This window comes from Gopherus flavomarginatus, chromosome 9 (assembly GCF_025201925.1).
Source record: "Gopherus flavomarginatus isolate rGopFla2 chromosome 9, rGopFla2.mat.asm, whole genome shotgun sequence".
NCBI classification, from domain to species: domain Eukaryota; kingdom Metazoa; phylum Chordata; order Testudines; family Testudinidae; genus Gopherus; species Gopherus flavomarginatus.
The window spans coordinates 31045513-31065543 of record NC_066625.1 but is presented as its reverse complement, the minus strand read 5'-3'; the positions used below and the strand labels follow the sequence as shown (position 1 = coordinate 31065543).

At 56.4% G+C, this 20031-nt stretch overlaps 1 protein-coding gene across 3 annotated transcripts in view; it reads right to left on the bottom strand.

The window, feature by feature from the left end:
• Positions 1-20031, bottom strand: part of SEPTIN12 (septin 12) — a 95346-nt gene that overhangs the window by 4804 nt on the left and 70511 nt on the right. For all 3 annotated transcript variants that reach the window (XM_050968171.1, XM_050968170.1, XM_050968173.1), the window contains 6 exons: positions 17080-17274; positions 3506-3634; positions 2584-2665; positions 1911-2048; positions 1239-1356; positions 70-165 (listed from right to left, as the gene is read on the bottom strand). In XM_050968171.1, coding sequence (XP_050824128.1) covers positions 70-165; positions 1239-1356; positions 1911-2048; positions 2584-2665; positions 3506-3634; positions 17080-17274 — 758 coding nt within the window. The remainder of the gene's footprint in view (positions 1-69; positions 166-1238; positions 1357-1910; positions 2049-2583; positions 2666-3505; positions 3635-17079; positions 17275-20031) is intronic.

Here is a 20031-nt window from a genome sequence, read left to right as displayed (position 1 = left end):
CATCCCACGGCAGCTGGTCACAGCCCAGCTCAGCTCTTCCCCCCACACACCCAGCCTCCCAGCACTCACTCGAATTTTATTATTCAATATCCTGTCGTCTGAGTTGTCATCAAAATCCTCCTGGGGATAGACGCTGATGCCATGGGCCTTCAAGTCCTTCTGGATCTGCAGGAGACAGTGCCTGTGAAATCGCTCTGTGCTAGCAATGGAGTTGGCTACTGTTCATCCTAAGGCCCTCAAGAGAGTATATAATCTCTCCTACCACTGAAATGTGGCCACCTCTGGGATGGAGCAGGGCACCTGTTAAACAGCACGCAGCAACACTATCTATGTGCTTAGAACCCTGTATCCAACTGACTCGCATGGGGGGATTTCAGGTGGGCAGGGGTCATTGCAGGAGCTGATATTGGCTGGGACACTGAGGTTAACCCCCTTACTCGGGTGTCAGATGCCGTGACTGTGAGGCAGCAGGGAGCAGGGAGCGGGGTGGATTGACCTGGGAATGTCTGCGTGGGGGATGGGAGAGCAGGGGATGACTTTAGGTGAGGGAGGGTACCTGAGCCTGTAACCTGAGCCTGTAACCTGAGCCAGGAAGGGGGGTGGGGCGAGTCAACACCTTTGGCCCGGGAAACTGAACAAAGGTGGGGGGAGAGACCCTGCTGGAGGGGTGTTTGGTTTCAGTTTTGGGCTGGCTAGGAAGAGGCAGGGAACCCCAAATCTGGGGTCTAAGATCCTTGTCCCCCAGAGGGACCTGCCTGGGAGGTCCTGGTTGTACCTTCAAGCCCTGCTTGGGACCATGTTCCTGTCGTCTAATAAACCTTCTGTTTTACTGCCTGGCTGAGAGTCACAGTGAATCGCAGGAAGTGGGGGGTGCAGGGCCCTGACTCCCCCACACTCCATGACAGTGACCATGAGTTGCTGCCTCCTCCTACTTTCCTCTCTGTCCCTGATGTGCCTCTGCTCAGCTGGGGGGAGAAGAGACACCGTGGGCTCTTGGGCTGCCCTGGCCCTATTGGAGACCACCCAGCTGTTTGGGGGAATCTTACTCAGCCCGGCCCTCGGTGCTGGGGCCATGCCCAGTCCCTTTAACATCACTCAGCCCCCAACCCACCCGAGAGGCACCTCAAGCCATGCTGCCTGGCCCCCAAGGGATCTGGGGTTCCCGTGCACAGCTGCACTGGCCTGCCCTCCTCCCAGGTGAGGTAAGAGCTGCATCTCTCCCTTCCGAGGCCCCTCACCCTTTTCTTGAACTCGGCCCGTTCCTCCAGGGTCAGGGTGTCTGCCTTGGCGATCACTGGCACCACGTTGACGATCTTACTCAGCCGCCTCATGAACTCCAGATCCAAGGGACGCAGCCTGAGAAGGAAAAACCCTGGGTGTTCAGTATGGCCAGAGGGGGGCACTGGCACAACAAGATTGTAGACCCTACATGCTCATGCTGCTTTCCCGGCCTTTCCTTTCCCCAGACATCGGCCCCACCCTGGCAGACTGGGGCAGAGACAGCCAGCCACTGCCTTCAGACCAGTGGCACCATCAGGTGTCCAGAGCAGAGAGGCCAATGGGAATGGAGAGTCAAGTCCTCTAGCCCTAGCTGTGGGGCTGACCCAGAGGGGCCCGCTGAGATGGGCAGCAGGGGGCCAGCCGAGACGTGGACTCTCCTTCGCTAGGAACTGGCCCAAGACGGATTCACACGCCACACACTGGCCTCCAGCCAGCTGAGCTGGTTACTGCCCCAGTCGGAGGCAAGCTGGCTTCCTCATCCCACTAGCAGCTCCATGAGCCAGCCAATCCCTTGCAAAGGGCTCAGGCTGCCCCTCCCGCCCCTGGGAGAGGTCAGCCTAGCAGGGCATTTGGGTAGCCAGGCAGGGGACTGGGCACTCAGGAGCGGGCAGAGATTGATCACAGCTCACCAGTGGCCAGTGGGTGGCACGAAGTACACACAGCTGTGGACCCTGGTGTCCGGGATCTTCCGTTTGCGGCTGATGAGGATCTCCTCTCTCAGGTACTTCTCGTACTGCTCGTTGATGTACTTGATGATGGGGTCCCAGCTGGGTGATGGGAGAGGAGACAAGAGACTGATCATTCACATCCCCTAGGCACACTGCACACACAGGAACTGTCCCACCCACCACTGAAAGGCAGCCACCTCTGGGGAGGAGACCAGCACCAGCACCAGCACACAGCAGAAGGCGCTCAGATCTGACAGCGTGGCATAAACCCTTCAGCAAGGTGGGGTTGGAGGAATGGGGTGGTGTTTTAACCAAATCCCTAACTCTTACAGAAGTGTCCCAAGAGCTTTGGTGTCCCCACAGAGCTGGGTTTTAGGGTCTCCTCTGAAACCCCCCACAGTAACTGCCTGGAGCTCAATGGATCTAGCTCACGCAGCTGAAAGAGCTGCAGAGTCCGCAGTGCCAGGGTGTGACCCTCTGGTGCAAGGGTGTCATGTTATTACCAACCAGCTGCTCATCCGAAGCCTTCCCTGGTGTCCCTCCTTCTATAGCCCGCCCCCGGCCAGCACTGCTGGGCTCCCTCCTGCCCCGCTCACATTGCCCTTGGGGTCCCCAGAACTGGGCGAGAACCTACCAGTTTTCATTGTTGATCTGGTCGCCGAACCCCGGCGTGTCTGTCACAGTCAGCTTCATCTTCACGCCCTTCTCTTCAATAACTAGCGGGGGCAGAGGGTGCAAGGTCACAGGGGGGCTCCAGGAGTCCCCTGACCCCCGCTGGGCATCTCTCACATAGCCCCTCCCCAGCTCCCGCTGGCTTCCCACTGCTCTCTGGGCACACTCCACTTGGGCATTTGCCCGGACACATGCAGCAGAGTGGTCCAGGCCTGGAACTAGCAGCTGTGGGGGCTGGGGAGGGACCTTGGTGACTGCCTAGCACCTGAGGCACAGTGTGGGGAATCCATCTCCTAGGCTCACTCAGGCCAGGGGGCAGCAGCAACCGCCCTGCAGGCACCCTGGCAGGCCAGGCTGGGGAGACGGGGACGATGGGCCAGATCCTTCCCCCAGTGAAGTCAATGGAAGCTCTGCCGTGGTCAGGGAATTGCCCCCATGCCTGCTGAGCTCTCACTCCCCTGCCTGGAGCAGAGGGGCAGGAGCCACGGGCAGGCTGGGCTTCCCCTGGGGGTTCGCTCTAGGGACAGGAGGCAGCCAAGCCAGAGGCTCGCAAAAGAGCCTCTGTTTCCCTGGGCAGCAGGCGCTTCTGAAATTGTTGGGAAGAGACTAGCGAGCGCCAGCCGGCTGGGGAGGGCAGGGTGGGCTGGGGCCCCTGGAGGGAGGACGGGGCTTTGCTGAGCCCAAAGAGTCCACTCTGCGGCTCATGGGGGGAAGGATCCAAGGCAATGCCAGGACTGCCAGAAGGATGGGGGAGGGGGTCATGGTGGGATATCTGGGCAGGGGCGGGGGCCTGCATACGGGCTCCTGGAGAGCTGGATGTCATGGGGGGTGAGGAAAGGGTCCTTCCCACGGCTCCTGGACAGCTGAGGAGCAGGGGACCTTACCGTGGGTGACGGACTGCAGCTGCACTGTCTTTGGGATGCGCTCCTCGTAGCCGGGGCCTGTGGGTTTCCGGCTCACCTTTGACTTGAAGAGGGTGTTCACCATTGTTGACTTCCCCAGGCCGCTCTGCCCTGCACGGGGATAGAGAGAGAGAGCCAGGCGGATGGGCACGTGGGATCCAGGACACACTCCCCTGCCTGGCCAAACTGGCCACTCCGTCTCCTCCACCCCACCCCATCTCTCTGCTGAGCTCGTGGAGCATTGCTGAGCGGCAGAAGAGGCAACGGACAGCAAGCAGGAGATGGAGGGGCCTCTGGTCCCCAGACATGAGGCTGCAGGGTCAGCAGGGCACAAGCTTGCTTCACTCACTAATGGGGGGACACCACGACCAGCCTGCCCCATCCCCTGTCCAGGTTCCGGTTCGGAAAGCACCAGCCTCTGCTCGCTTCCTCTTCTCTCTTCCCTTGCCTTGGCTTTGTGCTGCAACCCTTCAGTGATTAGCTCAGTAGCACCCCATGCCCCCTAAGATGTCTTGGTGTCTAAAGTAGCCTAGTCCCCACCTCCCTCGACAGCCTCACATACCCCCAGGGATCCAAAAATCCGGATGTCCCAGCACTCCCACCTGGGCAGTTTTATTGCTGTTTTCTTAGACTCCCCATGTGTTAGCAAATGCAGATGGCAGGTGTGCCCCCCCCTCGCTGCGGTCTAGGATCTCTTCCCTGCTGGAGACCCTCATGGGGTGACCAGCGACCTCAGCTGGCCCCGTATGTCATTGCAGGCGGGAAATCTAACCTGGGGAGGTGGCTAGCGGTGGCTAGCGGACAGTCCCTGCTGCACTGGGAGGCTGGGCTGGCGCAGCCCCAGTGCCCGGATCCTGCCGCTCTCGGGGTCACAGGTGGTTTAAAGAACATTCTTCCCCGGAGCGTCAGTGACACAGAGCAGGAGGGAGCAGGCCGGGGGATTCTGCGCTGGAGGGCGGGGCTCACAGCCAGACCCCTGGGAAGGAGAAGTGAAAGTGACCAGCATACAGAAGGGGAGTCATTGCAAGAGTCCATCTAGCCCCAAACACTGTATCCACCTCTCACTCTTCTGCTTCTGTGGTTGGGGGTCCTGAGAACAGCAGGAGCTGATGTTCCCTGTGCCTCGGCTGCCCACCCACCCACCTGCCCGCTTGACTCTCAAGCCCACTGTACGTTTCTCCCAGGGCTTAGGACAGCCCAGCAGGTGTCCAGTCCCCGTCCTACATCCCACCATTGCCTCCCTGTGCAGGACCCTTCAAACAGCCCTGCACCCCCTTCTTTCCCTGGCTACAGCTTTCCCCTGAGGCTCCAGATCTCATCTTTGTGACCCTTCCAGAGTGGGGGCCCAGGAGGGGACTGGAGTCAGTTACGCGCTCCACTGCTGGGGCAGCTGTTGAATTGCAGGTGCAGGGGGAATTAGCCTGAAGGGATGAAGTCCACACGAGCAGTGGGGCTGCTTCTTCCAGGGCTGGTCGTTCCCCATAAACAAACACTACTGGCACAGGAGATCAGTGTGCCAGCACCAGTGCTCACTGAGCCCCTGGCACCACCTGAACTCGCAGGCCAGCCCGGCTTTCTCCAGCTATAGCTGGGCCCCTTTCCAAGCTGGCTCAGCCCTTACGCAGGGGTAACACTGCAACCAGAGGGCATGGTGGGGAACCATGCGCTGCCATCACGTCTCACCCCCAAGACACAACTGCAGGCAGTGCCTCCTGGCAGGAATCCTCCCCCTGCCCCAGCTGTGTGCAGATGGGAGGGGGATTCCATTGCTGATGTGCTTTGCTAGGAGCACTCGACACACACGGGGTATGTGTGAGGAGAGCAGGGATGAGCCTGCACACAGTTGGGGTTTGTACACACAAGGGTGGGATCTGTACGCATGTGGCATATGTGCACATAAAGGGCGGGGTTTGCACACCTGGGACAGCAGATGGAGTGCACCCATGGCGGGATTTGTACAGAGAGGAAGGGGCGGGGGTATGTACAGGGTGGGGTCTGCAGCTGTAGGAGGGGGTGGGTGTGCACAGAGGGCAGGCGCTTGCACATGGAAGAAGGGGTGGGGGTGTGTACAGGATGGCAGATAGAGGAGGGGTGGGTGTGCACACAGAGGAAGGGGTGGGGTTGTGTACAGGGTGTGGTTTGCAGATGGAGGAGGGCTGGGTCTGCACACAGGGCTATGGTTTCCACAGGGAGGAAGGGGAGGGGGTGTGTACAGGGTGGCAGATGGAGGAGGGGTGGGTGTTCACACAGAGGAGGGGGCGGGGGTGTGTACAAGGTGTGGTTTGCAGATGGAGGAGGGCTGGGTGTGCACACAGGACGGGGGTTTGCACAGGGAGCAAGGGGTGGGGGTGCGTACAGGATGGCAGATGGAGGAGGGGGGATGTGCACATAGGGAGGAAGGGGCAGGGGTGTGTACAGGGTGGCAGATGGAGGAGGGGGGATGTGCACATAGGGAGGAAGGGGCGGGGGTGTGTACAGGGTGGCAGATGGAGGAGGGGGGGATGTGCACACCGGGAGGAAGGGGCAGGGGTGTGTACAGGGTGGCAGATGGAGGAGGGTTGGGTGTGCACATAGAGAGGAAGGGGCGAGGGTGTGTACAGGGTAGGGTGTGTAGATGGAGGAGGGCTGGGTGTGCACACAGGATGGGCGTTTGCACAGGGAGGAAGGGATGGGGGTGTGTACAGGGTGGCAGAGGGAGGAAGGGGTGGGGGTGTGTACAAGGTGGCAGATGGAGGAGGGATGGATGTGCACATAGGGAGGAAAGGGCGGGGGTGTGTACAGGGTGGCAGATGGAGGAGGGGGGATGTGCACACAGGGAGGAAGGGGTGGGGGTGTGTACAGGGTGGCAGATGGAGGAGGGATGGATGTGCACATAGGGAGGAAGGGGCGGGGGTGTGTTCAGGGTGGCAGAGGGAGGAGGAGTGGGTGTTAGCAAAGGGAGGAAGGGGGTGTGTACAGGGTGCAGATGGAGGAGGGGTGGGTGTGCACAGGGAAGAAGGGGCGGGGGGGCATACAGGGTGGGGTTTGCAGATGGAGGCGGGATGGGTGTGCCGCAGGGCAGGGGTTTGCACTCATGGAGGTGGGCAGATTTAAAGTTGCTCTCAGACAGGGCCGAGCCTTTGTTCTTGCTCCAGGGAGCACCATGCGGCTGGGAGGCTGAATGGCGCTCAGAGGGCTAAGATGTGAAGGGCCGCCCAGGCCCACACATGTGGGCTACACCCTGCTGACTAACTAGAGCACCCACCTCTCTGCCTGCGTCTAGTCTCCTTTTTGAGCTCTGGAGGGGTGCGGGACGCCAGCCCTTAACATGCAGGCCCTGCAGGGCTATTGCAGCGCTGGCCCATACTCGTCACAGCATGACTGACCAGGGTCACTTCCACCCCTGCTGGGGTTGCGGGGGATGAGTCGCAAACTCCCAGGCCAGACGGGCCCACCCTGATCGCCTAGGCCGAGCTCCTGTCTCCCCCAGGCGCATAATAAGCCCCTAGCTCCCTGACGCTGCAGGCCCTGCCAGGCCAGGAGCAGCAAGAACGCTGGGAACTTTCCTGCCTTTCTAGAACTTCCTGGCATGAGGCAGCTCTGCCCTGCACAGCTCCCTTCACCCCAGCCCAGCTGAAGGAGGAAAGCAGCCTTACACCTGCTGAACGCAAGCCCCAACCTTCTGCATGGCGCTGCGGAACGCAGAAGTTCCTCAGCATGATTTACCTGCCCTTGTCAAGACACACTGGCTCCAGCTGAGACAGCCCTGCAGGCAAGGAAGCTGCTAATGGATCTGGATGGTGGTGTCTGAGACTAGGGCACTGTGGGGAGCAAACAAGCTTCCTCCACATGCCTCTGCCAAAGCACCTCAAGCCTGATCTTCTGTCCCACCCGCTAGCCCAGCCCTGCGACTCCCCCAGCTTGGCCAATGCATCTCCACCTTGTCCAGCAACTCCCCTGCCATCCCAGGCCTGCCACTCCCCCAGCTCGGCCAAGGAACAGAGACCTGCAACTCCCACCACTAGTCCAGTCTTGAGTCACTGTCCTGTACAGAGCTGCTCATCGGTCGGCAAACCAGGGTCAGGCTGGTACCGTATCAAGTTGACCAGGGCTTGACTCGATTAGCTGACAGCTAGTAGCCAAAAGACAAAACCTAGTAGCCAGAATGAAACAGTGGCACCCTCCCCTCTGCCCAAAGCACACACATCCCATGCTACAGATAGCTGAAGTGGTAACCCTGCCTCCCCATGCCAGTAACACACCTAATGTCCGCACACACGTGCTCTCCCATGGTGCTAGTCAGGCAGAGCACAGGCTGGGTTAGACGTCCTGCAAACCAGGCTAATTCCTGGACTCCAGGACTCCTGGAGCTTGGGCAGGAAGCACTGGTGCAATAGTCCCCTTGGTGCAAATACTCCTCAGGTCACCGCAGACGGGGCCAGCTTAGTCGACTATTGGACTGCACAGGGGGCAAGGTTGGCAGCTGCCACTGACTGTTCTATGTAGCCCCAGGGAGCCCGGGTGGGAGCTGTTTTGCCAAAGTGTGTTCTAAGGAGCTTGGCCTTTTCTCCCCATGCTCCCCCTGAAGCTTTGCCCAATCGCCTTCAAGCCACCATTGGGGGGGCTGGGCTGGGAGCCATGGGACAGTTACCAAGAGAGGGCAACTGCAACGGAGCAGTGCAGCACAAATGCAGCCGTGGGGCAAAGCTCCCTGGAGCAGCTCGGGCACTGGGGACACTTATGCCAGGGCCAGGGCCAGCCCCCATTCAGTTTGCAGCAGCTTCTGTCACTAATGCAGATGCACTCCAGGCCCCCTGCTGCAATCTAACTCAGGCCTGCAGGGAGTTTAGCTATTTCACCCAGAGGATCAGGCCTCCAGGCCCTCCCGCCTCCTGCCCAAGTTATTGCATTAGCCTGCCTCCATTCCAAGCAGGCTCAAGACACCATTAAGTGGACTTGTGAGTCTCCTGCCAGCAAGCACTGCTTCTGATGGGCAAAGGAAATGCTCTCCCTGAGAGGCTCTAGAGGGGAAGGCAGTATTAACACTCCTGATGGGGGCTGGGCTGAACCCTAGGCATGACACACTCTACACTGGGATAAAGCTACCGCCACACAATGCAACGGGAAAGGTCCACAGGTTCGCTTTGCTCCTAGCTGCCACATTGCACCCCTATGGGCCATCAGGGAGTAAAACACACGGCATGCATAACAGAGGTTGGCTAACATTGCAGCAGCAGGCTTAATGCAGGGCAGTTCTTGAGATTTGAGGGTCCTGGGTTGCACTGCCATGGAGGTTTTTTTTGCAAAGACAACATCCCTGGCCATGCAGCTGGCCAGTCCCCTGAACTGGCCGTGCCTGGTCTGTGGCACTCACAGCACCAGTTCAGCTGAGCCATGCAGGGAAATGGCAAGATCTTGAAGACAGATGTACAGTGCTGGGTTATCTACCTAGGCAAGGAACTCAGACCCTGTGAGGACACTGAACTCCCTACCCCCATCCACAAAAGTGGGGCAGCTTTGAGGGAGGGTGAGATCGTCACCCCATTTTGTAAGATGCGACGTGGTTGGGTTCGACAGTGATCCGAGGTCTCTCAGCACTAAGGCGGCTCCATGTGGCAAGTTTGCAATGAAACCCCCTCTCCATGCTGGTATCCTGAGACACTTCTGGCTTGAGAATGCTTTGAGCTCCACTTCCCAGGCCCAGATCTGTGCTAGGAGGAGATCACCTTCCTCCGGGCAGGTCACCTCTTGACCTCTGCCCTCAGTGAGGTCGCAGCAGCACCACTGGGGGAGGTGGGGTGCAACTGGAGGGTGGGGATCAAAGCTCACAAAGCTGGGGGAGGGGGCAGTTTTACATCACCACGAGCCATGGGCAAATTCAGCCTCCGGCTCTGAGCGTGAGATGGGTGTCCCCTTACCTCTGCAGGAGGCAGCGCACTGGTTAGCCCGACGCAGGATTCCCAGATCCAGAACAAAGCAGCCCTTCTTCTCCCACCCCTGGCTTCCTCTCAGTGGGCGGCTGGCCTCTTTGCTCACCCCCGCCGGGGGTCGCCAGCAGATGAGCAGCAGGCAGCGGCACCGAAGCCTGAAGCCATACCGTGCCTGGGTGCAATGCCACTGGCGAAGGCAGCGCCTGCCTGCCAAGAAGGGCCCCGCTAGCAATGTGCCTATATCACTGGCACCCGGACTCACTAATCCCTACCCCAAGGCGGAAAGAGCACCCTGACCCTAACCCTAACGCTCCTCAGCTCCCTGCCTGAGCTAGCCGGGCATGGGCCCAGGTGCCATGCTAAGCCTGGCTCTGGGAGAAAGCGAATGAGGGAGGGGCGAGAGGAATAACCCCACCTAAGTCCAGCCTCGGAGGCATTACAGCTCTGCAGCAAGCACCGGAGACGGGCAGGTGGCATCTCCAGTCAATGGGGGTTATTCCCCGGCAGTCTGACTGTGCCCGGGCCTCTCCCAGCAGCGTGGCAGACAAGCAGAGGCACCGGTTGCTGGGAGCACCAGAGCACACAGGGCTCAGCTTCCCAGCAATGAAAGGGCAGCAGCAGCAGAGCTGGGCAGGGAGAAGGCGAGTGTGGGTCTGACAGGGGGAGGCGGATTGGCAGGCAGGAGGGGCAGCTGCGATATATGGCTGTCAACTGGCTTCTGCGGAGAGAGGGAGGCAGGGACGGGAGAGGGGTGGAGAGGCAAGTCACTGAGCGGGGCAGGGCCTGGAGCCTGGTCCCCACACAGCTGTTCATTTTGTGCCACTAGTGCGCATGCAGTGAGCTGAGGAGCCTTACACCTGTAGAGTTTATTCCCTTTCCTGGCGGGGGGAACAGCCACACCGGTGGAAGCACCTTAATCCAATCACTGCACCCACACAGGCAGATGACACCACACTAACGAGACCAGCGTAGCCACGGAGTCCAAGGCCAGAAGGGGCCACCAGATCACCTCGCTTGACCTCCTGGCTACCACAGGCCAACCCCGACCCCCAGAACCTGCCCGCAAAACCCACGGTGTGTCACAGGCAGAGAACAGGAGGTGCAGTGCCTGAGGCCCCTGAGGCAATGGCAGGGAACTGATTGAGTGAGCTAGACCCAGATACTCCTGGCAAGTAACCTGTCCCCACCCTGCAGGGGAAGGCAAAAATCCCCCAAGGTCACTGCCAATCTGACTGCCAGGCTCAACACACCGCCTGTGGCCATCTCCAATGCTTCAGAGAAAGGAGTTTAGAAAGAACCAACAAAAACCAGATACAACGAGGGGGAAAGATCCCTTCCTGACCCTGCAGGTGGCCAGCTGCAACCCTGAAGCATGCCACCTTAGGAACATAAGACATGAAGCAGAAGGGACCCTCTGGGCTGCCAAGCTCAGCCCCTCACGACCACAAGTAACCCCGCCATGTAATTCCGCTTGTCAGTTTGTCCAGCTGTCTCCACACTAAGTAAGTGATTTGCCCCCACAGCGCCCCATGGGAGGCTGGACCAGAAAAACAGTTTCATTGGCACTACTGTTGTATGCGGCCAGTGTCACTGTGTGGGTGTGAGCTGTGAAGGGTTTGGCCACAGCAGAAAGAGTGGAACAGCCCTTTCAGCGCATCACAGAAAGCCTGGGGCTGACAGGAGGCCCCCAGCAAGATGCAAAGAGGCAGAGAGCGAAACCAGCCTTGCTCTCCTGCTCTAAGCATCATCAAAAACACTTTAATTAAAGTATCAGAGGGGTAGTCGTGTTAGTCTGGATCTGTAAAAGCAGCTAAGAGTCCTGTGGCACCTTATAGACTAACAGAGATATTGGAGCATGAGCGTTTAAGGTGCCACAGGACTCTTTGCTACTTTAATTAAAGACTCCTGCAGTCCGCAGTGCCCAGGAACTTGGAGGTGCTTGTTCTATTAGAGGAGGTTCAGGGTGGGTGGGGGCTGCAGATACTCAGGGCTGGAAGCTGGCCAGCTGCAGTTCACTTGAAAATGCCCCTTCCTTTGCCAGGGGGAGGCAGCAGCCGCAGGAAACAGCAGGCATGAAGCCACCCTTGCTACGCAGTAGATCTGTGGTCATGGGACAGCCATGGGAACTGGTGATAGAGATCTTCCCTCTCTCGCCCCACCAGCCGCCTGCTAGTTCAGCACATGCTCTCCCGCGGAAGAGTTTATCTGGCTGGAGGGGGTTTCCTCTCCCTGTCCCAGGCAGCTCCAATCTCCCTCCCTCTCCCTTTTAAATCAAAATGTCAAATTTGTCCATATGAAAAATTCCCTGGGCTGATGAGAAGCAGATGCGCGGAGCCTCGGCACACAGCTGGAAGCCCTTAGCTTGTATGTTCCTATTTGCAATTGGCTGGCTTGGCCTGGCCTGGCCTCCTGGATCCCGCTACACACCCTGCTGGGCCCTGATGCTGCCGCCCTCCTGGGCAAGCCAGGGCATGCTAGCAGATGCACACTGGCTCGTCATTCACCTGCGGGCCACAGAGCCCTCGTGGTTAGAAGCCGGGGGTGCTCTCACGCTGGGAGAAAGGCAGATTTCTCCCTCTTCTGGCACCTCCAATAGCCCGGGGCCCCTCAGACCAGGGGGTGGGGTGTGCGCTAAGAGCAGGGGCTGTTTGATGTGTAGGACCGTGCAAACCTGCCTCTCCTCTGGCGAGGTGCCCCACCTCCTTTCCATTCACTGCTCCGATTTCACTCTCCAGCTTCTTTGGGATCTGCCCTCTGCATCTGCTTCCGCCCTCCCCTCCCCGCTGTGGGGAACATGGCTTGGGCCTGCAGAGGGGGGTCTCGGGGATGCATGGGATTCAGTGCAGAGGTGGGCTCAGTGGGCCCCCTTCCCCTCCCCCTCCAGAGTATCAGATGAAGCCCAGCAATATTATCCCCTCCAGTGACTGGGAGGCAGAGATCCTACGGCAGCATGTCTCTCTCTCACTCTTCCTGCCTGGCAGGCTCTCCGCTGCCCGACTCAGAGGTCACTGCGTAGGGCCCAGCTCTTTTACTAAACAGTAAATTCTGTTCAATTCTCCTGAAGTTGTCCCTGTCTCCTTCACCTGCCTCTCGGCTCCTCCAGTGCTTGGAGAAATCCGTAGTGATTTATCTGACTCCCTTGGGCTCGGTTCTCTCTGCTTTTCTTATCATTGCTTAGCTCTCTTCAAACCATTATCTCGTAATCTTCTCCATCCTCCACACCAGCTGATAGTTTATGATCCACAGAACCATCTTTCTTCCCCTGGATTACTTTCTGACAGCTCCAGGTTGGCTTGTTTCTCTTGTTCTGAGAGTATTTATTGCTGGACAGAGCACATACCCAAGGCTTTAGAAAAAGCTCCATACAGATTTGGCCGGGTACAGTGCCAAGCTGGGGCCAAAGAGAAAAGATTCTAGGTATGCTGGGGATGGGAATGGAAACGAAGCATCGCAAAGGATTGGCAGCACTGTGGGCAAAGCAAGACTCTAGATCCAAATGCCTCGGAGCTTTGGGGAAGTTTGGCCCTGGAGGCTGGAGCTGGTCCAAAACTGTGCCACCAGAGAAAAACAATCAGTGAAATACGGGGCAGAGATGAAAGAGCCAAGAGGGCTGATGGTAAGTTTACAGTTAGGCAAATCCATCTAACTGTACACGCCCCCCCCACATGCACTAGAGGCTGTTTTAAATTAAAAGGCCGGCCTAGTGTGAACAAGTTTTCAAAACTCAAACACCAATGAAAACAGATATTTTGGGCCAGGTCAGCAGATGAGTTAAGCTGATATGACTTCACTAAAGTCAATGGAGCATTGCTGATTTACACCGGCTAGGGATCTGGCCCTGTTAATTGAAGGGACACTCAGGTCAACATTTAGGTTTTGGAAAAACAAGGTGATAGAAAACCTAACTGCTCCGTGGTCATTACATTTTCATTAAACGCTAGGGGTGGATTTGAACATGCCTCATAGAGATACTGCAGAATCCCGTTGCATTCCTCACTGCCTGAGAGTGAAATGGATTAGTTCCATTGTCAGAGGTGAGTAGAATGCAAGAAGCAAACTACGTGAAGAATAAATAGGGGTTTGTCAATTGCTGCCCTGAGAATCATTTTAAGGTGTTAATAGGAACAAAATGAAGAGGTTTAGTTATTAAAATATGGTCATTTAAATATTAAAATATGGTTCTTTCCCCTTTAAATACAGATTTCACAAGCTGTCAAACAACTGTTCCATGTGCCAAATTCTAGAATCTTAAAGCAGTTCCATACCAAGGACTGACAGAATGTATCTGAACACAGTTCTCTGGCCTAATCTCCCCTACACCCTCCCCATTCTGTTGCTTTATCCAGTTGGACTTCCACCCTGCAATTCCCCACATTCGTCCAAAACTGGATCTGCTGAATCCTAATCATCAGGCCCTCGACTGATCTCACTCGGGTGCTGAGTCCACACATCTGCGGATTATGGTCACTGTCTCTGCCTCCTCCCAGGTCTCAAAAATCAACAGCTATGGCCCTATGTTGCCAACACACATAATTTTATCACAAGTCTCATTTTTCTTAAATCTCCAGCTCCTGGAGCCATGTGATCACATGGGAATCCCAGCTGTCATTAAAAACTAAGTTCCTAGACCTCGTGGCAGCAGAGAAAAGCTTGAAGAAGTGACCCCTAAAGGCTCAAAAGCCAGATGGCAAATACCCTCCCTAAATGTATTATTTTGAAATCTTATGATTTTCAAGGCCTAACTCATGATTTTGGCATGTGGGCTGACTGGTTTCTACTCTGCCTCTCCCTGTCACAGGTCATGCAGAAAAAAACAGAGCGTCTCTGTCCCAGGTCCTCAAATCTAGCGCCAAGCACAACAGGGCCAACCTAGGCCCTCGGAGTGCTAGCACAATACAGATATTAAGTATTAATAGCTTATTGTCTGGGCCTGCATGTGCCGCATGCTCTCGCTGATGGGTAGGGGAGGAAGGATGCTCAGTGCCTGGCCGGGGGAAGCCTTTTAGTCCTCTCATCTAAAAATCAGAGTCAACCTTCGGCCAGCTGAGGGGCAAACTGATACCTTGTGGGGAGTGTGAGGGCTGCGCCTCATTCCCATGACAGCCTGTTGCAGTCACCTCATCTTTACTCCAGAACCGTGGCCTGCCCGGACTCCTGATTAGCATACGGCGCAGCCAGGTGGGTTGAGGAAGCAATGCCCGCTCAGACCTGTAATCTCTATAGATCTGAGCTCTGGATTAAAGACAAGCAGTGTAGGCTGCAGTTAGCCCGCAGCTGGACTTTCTACAGCCATCCTTGATGCAGTGTCCCAGGGCCCATCCTGGGATCTGACTCTCCCATTGCTTGCTCTATTCATAGCCCTTCCTTCTCATTTCCAGCCTCACTATCTCTCTAGCCAGATGGTCACACTCCCCCGTTACTAGGATCCATTTGCTGAGCTGTAACGCTCCCGCCGCCCCGCCCAGAGAGAGCTGTTCTGGCTCCCAGCCTGCTCATCCCCAGCTCCATTTCAACCAGAGGCCTCCTTGGAAAGTGCAGCCCACTGACCCTGGTTTAAGCCCATGATATGTGAATGCTTCTGGCTTCCCCTCTGGCCCCTGGCAGTCTCTCTCCGAGTACACAGGCATCACAGGAATTCCATACAAGTGCCCTTCTCTCCCAGGGAAGAAATCCGCATGGAATTTCGTAGCTTTGAGAAAGCTTTGAACTGCTTTTCGGGTTCCCAGCCCTTCACCCCACTCCTGCTGTGTGCACACACTTTTGTTATCTAACCAATCCCAGCCCTTCCCCCAGCTGATTCTTTCTTGACATGTTTTTTTCCAGCTGCGGAGCACACCCAGTGTTCTCTTCACAGAGGGAAAGATCCTCAGCCGGGGTAAAGCGACAGTGACTTACTGAAATCAATGGAGCTACAGCAAGTCAAGTCAAAGCTAGGCTGAAATCAGTGGAGTGCCAGGCGCTGGGCCAGAAGCTCCCCAGAGGTATTAATTTGTATTGCACTAGGACCCAAAGGCCTTCTGGGCTAGGTGCTACACAATCACACAGCCCGTACCCTGCAGAGTTCATAATCCAGGAAATGGAACCACCCTCTGCCATCTTCCCCATGCTTTCACTCTGCCCACTCTCGCTTCAATTTTTCATGGCCTGTCGTAGGCAGAGAGCAAAACTCTGAGATACCAGAGCCAACCAGGCCAAGCCATCAGTGCTTGCACTGGGTTTGCAGTTAGGCAGCAGGATTTCAGCTACTTCTTTCATTCTGACACCACCACATTACCGTCTCCAAGTTCACTGGCCTCCCCCGACACTATGCACCACCGGCGGGCAGGGCAACTCCCCGTGTCAGCCTGAACTGGACTCGTCGTGCATGCACAAGGGCCAGCATCCCTGGAGCTCACTAGCTGGGTATTCGGTTCATAGCACAACGTGCACATTCGTGACTATCTGAGCTGAGACAGTAACTCAGTAATCCCAGCTTGCTTCCTCTTGGTTCTCTGTCTGTGAGCCGTGCTTTAAGGAAGCCGGGGACAGGGAAAGTGAAAGCGAGCATTTCACATTGTGGTTTTCCTCTCGAGATAGACACCTTCCCATGGGCACCTTACCCAAGCCCGCCCCCTCGCTCTTCCCCACTCCTGCCCCACCCCCAAACCTCACCTCAGTATTAAGGAAACAAGATGCAAATACAACTTGCTGTCCTGGGAAGGCTGCTGCAACCTGGTTACCACCACTCCACCACCGTGTCTAAGTTCCTCTCCCCTCCCAGCCCCCTAAGCTCCGATTTCTCTGCGTGTCTGAAAAAATTGATCATTCCTCTCCTACGCCTTGGCTCCCCTTCCAATTTTGATGCAAGCTGAAATAAGACCACATGAACACGGCTCAGCTGACAACGAGACAACAGCTGAGCAGGGCCTGGAACAGTGGTGAGTGTTTTTATCAGCCGACTGAGTCCAGAAAAGGCCTGGGAACCCTGAAGTCCTGGACTGGGGTAGGGACTAGTAGGAAGTGTCTCTGCTAGGTGGAAAGGGACAGAGGATGTCACGCTGTGATGGACGCAGAGGGAGAGGGTAACTAGCACCCGACATCCCAGCAGCTGAAAGAGGGAGACAGCAGAGAGGAGACCCTCCAGAGAATGACCCCCACAGCCAGCGGGCGTGAGGGACGTACACATCTCCCAGCAGAGAGAGAAGAATGAGCGCCCCGCCACATGCAAAACTGCAGCCTTCAGTCCAGCAGGAAGCACCTGAGCTGGGCCAGGGCCCTTTATTTACCATGAAGGTGTTAACATCACATCCCAGGCATCCTCTCTGCCCTTAGCCAGCTTCGCAGGATCATCAGAACTGCTGATCTAAGCTGGGGGCTGCGTGGCACCATGTGACACAGGCCAGGAATGCTTGTCAACTGCCTGTGCTTCCCTCTCTCCGCAGGCCAGGGCAGCAGGGATTGATGTGACCAGGGTGGGAACTGAGCCATGGTTCATGTTCGCAGAGTACAGCCATGGTGTTAGATCCTGGCTGGGCACCGGGTGACAGCACCAGCTGGACTCGAGCAGTGTGAGTTTCCCCACCACAGGCCCCCCCACCATCAGCATCCCTCTGCAAAGCCCAAGGAGAGGGGCAGCAATCCACCAGGGGAGTTAAACCCAGCGCTCACCTACAACCATGAGGTTGAATTCGAAGCCTGTTTTCATGGTCTTGATCCTCATCTGATCCAGCACTGCCTCGATGCCCACGTAGCCAAAGAGCTCCAGCCCCACGTTGGCTGGATTAGCGTCGCGGGGCGTCTCCTCGGGCGCTGGCTGGACCGGCTGCCCCTCCATGCTGATACACCCTGGCTCCGGGCTACTCCCTGGTAGGGAAAGGAGATTCCTGAGTTAGATACTTGGCGGCTTCACCGAGTGATAAAAACAAAAACAAACAAATGTGCTGAGGTTAGAAATCATCTGAAAATCATTAGAGCCAACCCCCGCGCCCAAAAATCAATGAGTTAATAAGCATTCTAGAGCAGTGCTTCTCCCCCAGGGGCACACATATCCCGGGGGGGAACTCAACTCATCTAGATCGTGTTTCTCAATCTAGGGGGCCATAAGATGGGTTTAGGGGGGTGCAGGGCAAGTGCAAGGCCGGCATTAGGGGGTGGCATGCAGGGCAATTGTCCAGGGCCCCACACCACAGGGGGCCCTCAAAGCTAAGTCACATGCTGCAGCCCCGGGCTCGGGGTTCAGTAGTCTGGAAAGATTGAGAACCACTGTTCTAGAGCATGCTCAGCTGCAAACATACTTCAGTTCCCTAAATAAAGAAAGCCATCAGGCTTCCAGACTGGATGGGGAGCTCAAAGTCACAGCCATTCTCCTGGCCCGGATTGTGAAATTCACCCTGCTCTAGCACCCCTGGAGAAGGGAATTCCACGGGCACCTCTCTTGATGAGCTCATGACCAGGATCCTTCTGCAGCTTTGCAGCTAGTTTCCCTGTCTGTCCTCCAGAAGCTGTACAGCTGCCCCCCATCTACCATGCTTCCAAGAGTGAAGGAGAGGATGACAGAGCAGGGGGGCTGTGCTGCACCATCTGGGATCCTATAGTACTACAAAGAGTCCCCTGACGAGAAGGCTGAAGCTGCAGAAGGCTTCCAGGAGATACTCACCCTGAACGGGTACAGGTCTGACTGGAGCCTGTGTGTTTGCTCTGTCAGTCTCCCGCCTGCTCGGAATCCACCTGAGCTCAGCCCCAGCCAGAGAAACAGGAAGGGCAGCAGTGTCTGGCGGGATCCTCCTAGTTCCATGCACCGTGCCCTGCCACTAGCACGCTAGAACGAATGGGGCATCGCAAAGCACCCTGTAAGCACAGAGGGTCAGAGACTGCCCCGGTTCAGGCCTTGCTCCAGCTCGCAGCTCAGGAGTCTGAAAACATTCATTTTGCAAAAATCACTGAGGAAGTGAAACTCTCGTTTACGCTTTCTGCAGGGCCTGGCTGCTTGGAGACAGTCTCTGGGGCCAGCATGTATTTACATATCTGGAGCTAAAGGCAAGGGTTAGCAGGTAAATCTAGAGGTTGGGGTCTGAGGCTTGGGGTGAGAAGAACTACGTCAAATCACGAGGCTCTGCTTCTGTCACCACCCCCACAAAGGGCCCAAAATACACCCTGCCATAAACCCTTTCCGCTGTGCGTGGCTCCTGCATTAGATGGGAGATCCTCGATCATTCTCCCCACTATGACTTACTAGGGCTGTGCTCAGTCTAGCTCCAACGATCCCACCACAGGCTGCATCCCAAAGCGCTTGGGCAGGCGGCACACGATTGTTCCAACACGCGGGCAGTGCTGGAATTTGGCATGATTATCCTGATAGGACTTCACAGTATGTGCAAGCAGCCCAGCCCACTGAGTGCAGCAGCAGCTCCAGGGTGGGCAGGAGATGCTCAAGGGTGGATTCTCCAGGGGGTGCAAAAGCCACAGGAACCCACTTTGCAACTTGGCGATAATGGGATGTCAGCAGTGTAATATGATTGGCTACTGCGAGGGGAGCAGACTGGGTTAAAGGGTGGAAGGGGGCTGGTGGAAGCCCAGGAGGATCCAATCACAGATTCCTCTGTCATTGACATAGCAGACTGGTATTCTCACCTGGGCCTTTCCATTGCTACCGGGCAGCAAGCACAACCTGACTCATTTATTACATGCGTTCTGGTAGCACGTAGGGGCTGCCAACCAAGATTGGAGCCCTGCTGCGCTAGGTGCTGTACAAACACAAGTAGGTCAGGGTCTGAATGAGTTCACCCTGCCAGGGCACAGGGCCAGCTGGCCACACAGCCACAGCTGGGTTCGCAGATTAAGCATTCTAGTCACATTAAGGAGAATGGAAGCACCATGGTAACACACACAAAGGGGGAGGGCGAATGGCCCAGACTCTATCATCAAGTCCAAGCAGAAACAGAGGCTTAGGCAGCAGCTAGTTCCTCTGGGGCCAGAGGATGGACTAGAGAGTACACCTCCCACACTCTGCCCCAGTCTCAGACCCCTATGGCTCTGTGACCAGCAGAAGGGTTGTGATGGTTGTTGGCAGGACCAATAAAGGTTTCCTATCAATGGCACGCAGGAATGCGCCTATAATCTGTACAACGTGTCACCATTGGATTCAGGAGAAGCTCATATTACTTTTATTATAGTAGTACCGAGATGCCTCCAATATACTCGCATTGTGCTAGGTGCTGTGTCTGACTACCAAAGGCACTAATATGCCCCCCCATCATAGTATCTGAGCACCTCACAATCTTTAATGTATTACCCTGTGAGTAGGGCACTACTATTATCCCCATTCAACAGATGGGGAAACTGAGTCACAGAGGGGCCAAGGGACTTGACTGAGGTCACACAGGGAGCCTGTCACAGAACACAACATTGAATCCCAGTCTGCCAACTGCTGGGCTAGCATGTTAACTCTGGGCCCATCCTTCCCTTCCCCACTTCGTAGACTCAAAGAGACAGTCCTGCTTTTGCTGAATTAGAAGACACCCGCAGCTTTAATTTATACCCAGGATGCCAGGCCATAGCAAGTGAACATTTGATTCTACAAACACTGGTCTTCTACACACAATGATGCATGGGTCAGATACA